This window comes from Falco rusticolus, chromosome 3, assembly GCF_015220075.1.
Source record: "Falco rusticolus isolate bFalRus1 chromosome 3, bFalRus1.pri, whole genome shotgun sequence".
In the NCBI taxonomy this organism is placed as follows: domain Eukaryota; kingdom Metazoa; phylum Chordata; class Aves; order Falconiformes; family Falconidae; genus Falco; species Falco rusticolus.
The window spans coordinates 56,845,494-56,854,414 of record NC_051189.1 but is presented as its reverse complement, the minus strand read 5'-3'; the positions used below and the strand labels follow the sequence as shown (position 1 = coordinate 56,854,414).

The window sequence follows — 8,921 nt, the reverse complement described above, 5'->3', positions numbered from 1 at the left end:
ACATACTTAGGTAAAGTCCCTGAGCTAACAATAAAAAATAATCAACATAAGCAGCTATTGCTAAACTAAAAGTGAAGATTAAAGGTCGGACATCCTGACCTCTGCTTTGAGACAACAAACTACCCTGCCTGTGCTTTTTTCGTTGTAGCCACATATTACCCTCTAAAACCTAAGGAACTCTTTGTTGTGTTGCCATCTCATTTCTTAGGACAGCTCAGTATATCCTTAATCCAAAGAAAGATGCTGCCATTGCCCAAGCTGGGTGACGCCGGGAAGCACATTATCACATACAGAATGTTCATTAAAAGTGGATTAGGTAAAGATGTCATCAAACATACCTATTCTGCTTAAAATAAACGGCTTCTAAGCATAGGAATTGTTAGAGGAATGAATGATAGGCACCGACTGATTCGGTTTGCATATTTTAGAGAGTGTCACCGAGCTGGTGTGTGTGGAACTAGGCTCTTTACTTCTGCAGTTCTGTTTAGTTTACTCGAACAGAGGAGCAGCCATCAGTAAAAATATTAGAGGTTATTTGGTGATAAAATGTGGACACTTAATAAAAAGATATCCCAGACATGAAAAGTTAGAAGAAAGAAGAACACTGCTTAAAAATGAACTAATTAAAAAGAAAAATTAAATGAAATGCAGCTTTCACTCTTAGGTTCTAGATTTCTCTCCCCCAAACATTAGACGAAATTGCATTGTTTACAAAAATTTATTAATACAAACTTTACACACTTTATATAACAGTTATCAAAGTCCTAGTTATAGATATCATGTGTGTAATAATACTTTGTTTAAGTTCTTTTTATATTCATTTGCACACAAAATAAGTTCTCCAAGACTAACATCTACCTACTATGTATCTCAAATCTGCTCAAATTTTGGTAAGGCTGTTGGCGTTTCTAAAAAAAAATAATTCATACAAAGGATAATAACCTAGGTGATCACTTCATAATGCTTGCGACTAGCCACTGAACTCTAGCTGATAAAGGTCATAAATAAAACGTCAAGAGAGCCCTATGTCATTACACCACAGCCGACACAAACACAGCAAACTCTGCCCGTTGCCAAAGAACAGAAGAAATGCGACTAAAACGCAAGCCGATGTGTTGCAGCATCGTAGGGCCACTAAATAGCCATCCGTGAACTCGTGGCGATTTACAAGGTGAAGAGAAGGCACGAAAGCTGCAAACCGCGCCCCGCGTCCCTGGGCCCCGCAGCCCGCGCCGGCGGCGGGCAGGGCGGGCAGGGCGGGGAGCGGCCGGGGCAGCCCGGAGCAGCGGTGCCGGCAGCGCCCGCCGGGGTCTGCCCGCTCCTCTCCTCGCCGGCGGCCGGCGGCTCTGCCCGGCCGGGGAAGGGGGGTTTTACCCGCCGCCTTTTTTTTTTTTTTTTTTTTTTTGGGGGGGGGGGGCGGAGTTGGGGGGGGGAGGGGTGTTGCTTTCCGACGTCTTGAACGCGGGGCTCGCTTTGTGTCTTTGGAAAGACTCCTGTAAGGTGTGTGTGGTGAGCTGGAAGGAAGCAGGTACCTGCGTGTCCTCCTTCGCCACCTGCCCGGGCGGAGGGACGGGGCCAGCCCCCGGGCGGAAGGTAAGATAGGAGTCCGTACATAGAGAGATGAGGTGAAAATGGTTTATCTCGTTAGAAACCCGACCACAGGTGAACACTACACATTCTTTTATGACAAAAGTTTGTTTTATGAAATAAATTTTACTAAGCAATAAGCCAGAATGTAGAAAAATACATTTTACCTCCAAACTCAATAAACAAGGAACAAAAACTTTCGTAGTAGTGCATAATTCTTTAGTGGTAGCTACAACAGGGGTTCCTAAACTTGTACAATAAGAGCTTGCATAAAACAGAACAAAGGAGTGAGAGAGCGTTCACAATCTTTTTTTTTTTTTTTTTTTTTTTTCCCCAAAAGAACACAACCCAAAAAGGTGACTCAGGTGGGTTAAACAAAGCTCATAAAAGTGCGAAGAGAGGATGAGAGGCGGGAGGGTCTACAAGAAAAAACAATCAGAAAGAAAAGAGCAACTCCGAAATAAAATGCAAAGGCGAGAACCCTACTCATTACACATGATGAGAAGCATGGACAGCACTGGAGAGTAACACACTGTACTTTGCATCCAGGTCCAGTACCGAGCTGCCCGGGGCAGTTGGGTAGCGGATCGGAGGTGGGATCGCCTCGTCTTCCCTCGACCCTGCGGCACCGGCGCCGGTACGGGCTGCGGTACCGGCTGCGGCCCGGGGCGCGCCGGGGGCCGCCCCCGCTCACTTCCCCACTCTTTCCAAACGGGTCCTGTCTCCGCTTTCGCTTTGTTCTGCAACTCTGCCCAGCCAGCCAGAAGAGCAGTGCACGGGGCTTAGTACTTACTACCCTTGCTGCTGGTTCGGGATTTAGGGGTTGGGGTTTGGCTTTTTTTTGGTTTTGTTTTGATTTTTCTGTTGTTATTTTGGGTTGTTCTTTTTGAAACTATTTCTCCCTCCAATAGGCAACAGAGATGTACAATTTAGATCGAGCTGTTGTTTTCACAAGAGAATGATCCTCTAAGCTCATTGTTTGAGGAGACACTAATACAGATACAACTAGAATTAAAGAAAGCAGGAGGGGGAAAAAATTCGAAATCTAGAGGAATGGGGACGCTACCCCTTCAGAGAGGCTAGCGGCAAAGGAGCCTCGAGACTCACCGGGGGAAGAATCTGCTTCACCAATTCTCCCAAATCATTTTCCTCATAATCCCCTGGAAGCAGGGCATCCTTCTCTATGTACAGTAGCAAATGGTGAAAATTAATGTCTTCGACCCTGTCGCGGGTAAAAATACTATCCTTTTAATTTCCGTTACAAAAATAGGAGTAATATTCAAAACAATGATTGTCTTTTTTTCTATTTATTTTATATAAAAACATAAACAGCTCAGGCGAATTCTTGTTCTTGTGCAGGCTTTATATGAAGAATTGTTCTTTAGTATTCGTAGTAGTATTTATATATATTTATATATTATATATAACTTAATGATTGGTCCACAAAGTAGATCTGTGCGTTTCTCTAGTGCTTTTGTACAAAAGAAAAACAATATTATTATCAAAATATTCATTTAATGGCTTTACTTCATACATAAATACATGTTTAGATAACACAGGAGCGGTGATTGTTCAGTCAGTTTGGAAATGACTTTTGTTTTTGTTTAGAATTTTTTTGTTGTTGGGTCTCTCTCTCTCTCTCTCTCTCTTTCTCTCTCTCTCTCTCTCTCTCTTAGGACTTTGTATACACAGGAGTGGCTGGTTACTTATCGCTACAAATACGCTACTCGGCGTCCTTTGTTTTTAACTCTTTGTTTATACCTTTTCCCCAGGACGGCTGCTAAGTATTTCTTGACAGCCATTTGTTTCCGGTAGCGGCTGTAGCTGTCCGTGAAGATGCCGTCTATGTGCCGCTTGGTCAGCGGTTCCGCCTCGTCCCCCGGGCCGCCGCTGGCACCGCTGCAAGCACCGAGAAGCACAGCTGCGTCAGGCGGGGCCGCTCCGCCCCCTTCCGCGCCCCTCCGCTCCCCTCCGCACCGCCCCCACCCACCCACCCCGGCGCAACACGTTGCGCGGAAGATGCGCGGGGAGACAAAGGCCGCGCCGAAACCCGCTCCCGAGGCGGTGCGCGCAAGCGGCGGCGGCGGCGGGAGAGACAATATCCCCCCGACATGAATTATTCATTGCGGCAGGGAAAGCTGCGCTCCCCCGGGCTTTATTAACGTGTTACCTTCTGCCGAAGGGCGGCGGGTGGCACCGGGCTCGCCCCTGCCCCGCCGGCGGCGGGCGGCGCCTGGGGGTGCGCAGGGCTGCAGCCAAGCCCGCCCCCCCCCCCCGCCCCGCTTCAGCCGAGCCCTCGGGCATCGCTTCCGACAGACTGCTCCCCCCAGCAAAAGCGGGGAGGTGGCCCAACTTCTTAATTTTAAATCAGCTGGTTGCAAATAATTATAGAGACATATATAAATATATATACACACACATACATATGCACGTATATATATATATATGTACACCCGAGCGCATCAAACCGCACAAACCTCCATGAACGCCTGCGCTGAGAGCCGGGCTCACGCTGCGCCGGGAGCGGGCTGGGAGCCGCCGCCGGGGCCGGCCGGGGTTTGGGGAGCCGGGCTCCCCCAGCCCCACCGCCGGCGCAACAAACCCCCAGCCCCCGCCGGGCCAGCTTTGTTCCCTCCAGCGGCGGCCTTTTAAGCGCCCCCGCTCCAGAGGCACCAACGCCCACCCCGGAAAAGAAAGAGCAGAAACCCTTACCCGACCCGCTTGGCCATCAGGGAGTGCAGATATTTCCTGGCGGATAACTGGCCCAGGAGTTTCCTGTAGGCTTTGTTGAAGAGCCCATCGGCGTGCCTGGGCGGAGGGAAGAGCCCGGGGATGAGCGGCGAGGACCGGGAGGCGGCTGCGGCGGGGTGCGCCAGCCCGGGCGGTGGCGGTGACCGTCCCTCCCCGCCGGCGGGCGGAGGGCGGCATCTCCCCGCGTCCCCTGGGACCCCTCTTCCCCACCCAGACCCCTCCCCGCCGCACTTGCTCGGCTCCTCGCTGCCTGGGCATTTCTGCTCCGTTTGCGGGAGCATCGCTAGCCCTCCCCGGCGCGGGCGGCTCCCCCGCTCCCTCCCCCGCGCTGCTGGAGGTAAGGCGGCTTTTCCATTTCTTGTAGGTTTTAAACTGGGCACCGGGACCCGAGCAGCGTGGTCGTTTGTTTGGGTTGGGATTTGTTGTTGCTGTTGCTGTTGGCTTGTGAGGTATTACAATTATATTATTTCTTTTTTTCTCAATCGGCTCGGCCAGACCCGTTTTGCTCCCGGCTCAGAATTCACGCCTGACACCCCGCGAGTTGCAGTCACCTCTTTTCCGGTGGGTAGTACAAGGTGTATATCTCGCCGATCATGGAGGATGGATTCGCTATACCGAGGGGCTCGTGGTCGTAGGCGAAGTCCTGCAGGGTGTTCCCGTCCTCGTCGTAGACTTCATCCTCCAGCCTGGCAACGAGAGCAGCGAGGGGAAGGAGTCAGCCGGGCTCCGCGGAGCGCTGCGCTCCCCGCTGCCGGCTCCGGGCTGCCTCGGCGGCCACCCCCCGGCGGAGCCGACCGGGGCGCCCCGTCCGACTGCCCCCATCCCTTCCCTGCGCCCGCCCGCTCCCCATCCCCGCCCTCCGCCTCCTCTGCGGGGCAGGACCGCGGGGGAGGGAACACACCCGCCGTCAGACGCGCTCCGAGAAAAGCCCCAAACATCCCCCCACCCCCGGCCCCCGCCCCAGCCCCAGGAACAGCCCCGCTCTGCCACGGCCACGGCTGGTCGCTCCCCGAGCGGAGCGCACGCACGCACAGGCGTGCCGGCTGCCGCGCACATACACGCACACGCACACACGCGTGGGGTGCCAGGGGCTGGGCGGGAGCCAAACTGCCTCCCCGGCAGAGGCGCGGCGGTCAGCGGCAGCCCGTGGGGCCGGGGGATGCTTTGCCGGTTGCTGTTTTTCGTTGAATGGTACTTCTGCCCTCTGAGACGACGCCAGTTTTGTCCTATCCCCCACCCCCACCCCCCCCCACCCCCCGCCCCAACCCGCTCTCTCCCTCCCCCTCTGCGGTACGATGTAGGTCATTGTACGTTACAGGCAGCTATTTTTGTCTGTGAGCTTTAGCGGAGGCATTAATAATAGATGCCGCTAAAGTGTTTCACTCCTGCTAATTCAGGCGCTTCAATGAAGGGAGCCGGCTCGTTGCCGGCTAATGGCCCCGCAGGCCGCCGAGCCCGCTGCCCCGCAGCCCCTCTGCCCCGGCAAGGGAAGGGGGCTGCTCTGAGTTCGTGCAAGGACACCTCGGAGCCCCAAAAAGGACACCCTCCTCGGACAGCCTTGCGCGCCCGGCATCGCCCCCCCGCTCACAGCTGAGCCGCACGGCGGTGACCCCCGCAGGGCATCCCGGAACAGAGCCAAGCGCCGGTGGGGCCGGACAACAGCACCAAGCCCAAAACTGTCGCCAAGCCAAGCAACAACCGGTCGCCCAAGCAGGCTACGAGCAGGGTGGGACCAGGCTGGCAGCGGCCGTCCCGGACCGGGTACCCTGCGCCCCCAGCCGCGGCCCAGCGTGGGAAAGTCGCTTGTGCCGACGCCTCCGGGGGTCCCCCACTCCTGCCCCAAACACAGCGGGGTCCAAACCCCCCCGGCTCCCAGGAGGAATGGGCCAGCACAGGCACCAGCCTGCACTGCAGCCCAGCCTCAAGACAACTCCGAACAGACGCGGAAAACCGAACAACCCTGCGCCAGGCTCTTTCCCCCCTGGGAAGGGAGGTCGTATGCAAGACAGGTAAACGGGAAGAGACTGAATCCCCGACAACTCCAGTGCTGCGACACGAACCGTGACAGCTCTCACATGTTTGCAGCCCACGGCGCACCCGCCCCCCCCGCCCCCCCCGCCCCGCTCCCCACGCTCCGGACAGACGATGCTCGCCGTTCACCCTGGGCGAGCTGCGGGCAACCGACAGCGGCCGGGGCCCGTGCGGGACAGGGGGCAGGAGGGGGGGAGCTGCTGGGCCACGTCGAGGTGCGGCCGGGACCTCGGCCCGCTCCCGCCGAGACGCAGCAGAGCGGGTCCCCCCCTGCCCGGGGACCAGAGGCCGCAGGTTAACCGCGCCGAGATCCCGGGCAACGACCCTGGGGGGAGCCAGTGCTGCAGCCGGGGGGACCCCCCTCCCTGTGTGACCCTCCCGGCGGCTCCTACCCCGGGGCAGACGGGGTGGGCACACAACCGAAGCAGAGAGGGTTTCGTTTGGTGATTCCCCCCCACCTCCCCTTCCACTTTCTTCCCCTGTAAGATTCCTATGCCCTTAGCAAAGCTGGGGCAGCCGGGGCTTGAAGGGGTCCCGGCGGAGCCCCCGGGCGGGGGACGGACCTACCTGAGCGCCGGGTACTGAAGTCCGGCCGCAGGTGAGCAGTAGACGCTGCAGTGCATTATTATGCCATAGACCAGGAGTGCTAGGATCGCTTTGCTACACATTGCCACTCTGTGCAGGAGGGAAAGGAAAACCGCTGTCAAAAAAACCCCCACCATCAAAAACAAAAACAAAACAAAAGAACACCCAACCCCCCCCAAAATCCAAACCCCCCAAAACCGAAAAAAACCCACCCCAAAACAAAACAAAACCCCACCCCACGACCCACCAAACCCCCAGCCGAGCCTGGGGGGGAGGGAGGCAGGGCGGCCTCGGGGGGCAAGCGCCCTGGGCAACCGGGTGCCGGCGCGGAGCGGCGCGGAGAGGCGCGATGAGGCGCGGAGCGCTGCCCGGCGCGGAGCGCTGCCGCCGCCCGCCCCGTCGGTGCCCGCCCTCCCGCCCGCCCCGGGACCGCTACGGGAAGGCCCAGCGAGCCGCCTCGTGTCCTTACCATTAAATTCTAAAACACCCGGCACTAAGAGCGTTTGGCTGCGAAGCTAAAAGGGCAGGTGTTTTTTAAAAAAAGAAGAAAAAGAAAGAAAAAAAGATCCAAGGGGGGGGGGGGGATGCAAGCTGTCTCCCAAGTTGCGGCCGAAAGGAGTTAACACCCTCGTGGCATCGCCTCTCCGATGGGCAAAGGACCCACGGGATGAAGAAGACGCAAAAGCAGCGGTTAGTTGTTTGCTGGTTTTAGGGGAATCCACTCACAAAAAAAAAAAAAAAAAAAAAAAAAAAAGAAAAAGAAAAAAGGATAGAGGAGGAAAAAAAAAAGAAGACGAAAAAGATAAAGGAAAAAAAAAAGTTTGCAGGTAGCAGCACAGATCTGGAGTGGAGTCTGCAAAGGAAGGGAGAAAGAGGGATGGAGCGAGATGTTGCCGGAGAAGGGAGCGCAGGGGAAGGGGGAAGAGAGCGAGCGAGCCCGGGAGGGAGCGGAGGCGGGGAGCCGCGGGCTGGCTGCGTGCGATGTTGTCTTCCCCAGATCTCTCCCCTCACTGAGCGCCTTCAGCCTTTTCCTCTTCTCTTCCTGCTCGGTGGCTCCAAACTTGACCAGCCTTCCGCAGCCTTCCGTCTGATACGCAATTAGTAACAAAATCTTTGCAAACACCCCGCTTCTGAAAGAGCCCTCTTCGTAAACATTTGCCTGCTTGTTACCTTAGAGAACGGGCAATATTGTTTGTTGCCCCCGTGATGGTGTCCGGATTTTTATTCATGAATCAAATGCCTTTTTTTTTTCCCCCAGTCACGTAATAATCGGGTATCAGAAAAGACGTCACCACCCCAATTCCTCAAGGAACACATTTCTGTGTCGTCCTCAAAGATGAGCTTATCAGGAGTCATAAAGCTTCTCATAAACACCAACTCACACTCCCCCCACCAAAAAAAAATAAATTAGATATAAATATATATATATATATACAAAAACCCCCAAACCAACACAAATCCAACAACCAAACAGCAACACACCGCAAACCCTATCCTGCAAACCTGGAAGGACACTCGCCACGGTCAAGTTTTACCTGCCGTGGGAAGGGACCAGGAGACGGAGGAGAGCGGTTTGGGGTGGGGTGGGGGTCCCCGAACCCGAACCTGGCGGGCTCCCCTGCGGCTTTGCTCCGCGTCTCTCCGCGGGGCCAGCTCACCGGAGCCGGGGCCACTGCTGGGCGCAGGCCCCTGCGGAGCCGCCCGCGCTGAGCGCGCAGGCGGAGCAGCCCGGCGCGGAACCCCCATTTCCACGGAGATTTGGGACAGGAGTGCCTTTTTTTTTTTTTTTTTTCCCGAGCCCATTTTTTTTTCATTTTTTTTTTTTTTTTAATTTGAAAGGATTGTTAGCATTGTTCTCATTAGGCAGGGCTCCCCCCGGGGAAACCAGCAGCGCTCCGCGTGTGCCGCAGCCCCGGGCCGTGGGAGACGGGCCCCTCGGCCGCCCCGCAGGGAAGGTCCCAGGCGCG

The 8,921-nt window shown here is 55.6% G+C and overlaps 1 protein-coding gene across 3 annotated transcripts; it reads right to left on the bottom strand.

Annotated features, from left to right (window-relative positions):
* Positions 1-1,676: 1,676 nt before the first annotated feature.
* Positions 1,677-7,683, bottom strand: ADCYAP1 (adenylate cyclase activating polypeptide 1). Of its 3 annotated transcripts, none has more exons than XM_037382282.1 (6): positions 7,424-7,683; positions 6,937-7,044; positions 4,890-5,024; positions 4,300-4,395; positions 3,349-3,486; positions 1,677-2,809 (listed from the first exon to the last, which is right to left on the bottom strand). In XM_037382282.1, exons 2-6 carry the CDS (start codon positions 7,035-7,037, stop codon positions 2,650-2,652), a joined length of 630 nt encoding a protein of 209 aa, XP_037238179.1. In that variant the 5' UTR covers positions 7,038-7,044; positions 7,424-7,683; the 3' UTR covers positions 1,677-2,649. The 3 variants fall into 3 exon arrangements, with proteins under 3 accessions (XP_037238179.1, XP_037238180.1, XP_037238181.1); XM_037382283.1 differs by lacking the exon at positions 7,424-7,683 and adding an exon at positions 7,202-7,307; XM_037382284.1 differs by having other exon boundaries at positions 1,677-3,486.
* Between the last annotated feature and the right edge of the window lie 1,238 nt (positions 7,684-8,921).

Excerpts from the sequence above, each read along its gene's own strand:
- ADCYAP1 (XM_037382282.1), bottom strand. The coding sequence starts at position 7,037 with ATGTGTAGCAAAGCGATCCTAGCACTCCTGGTCTATGGCATAATAATG. Across the intron at positions 5,025-6,936 it reads CTTCAGTACCCGGCGCTCAG|GCTGGAGGATGAAGTCTACG; the intron begins GTAGGTCCGTCC and ends TCTCGTTGCCAG. Across the intron at positions 3,487-4,299 it reads CTGATGGCCAAGCGGGTCGG|CGGTGCCAGCGGCGGCCCGG; the intron begins GTAAGGGTTTCT and ends CGGTGCTTGCAG.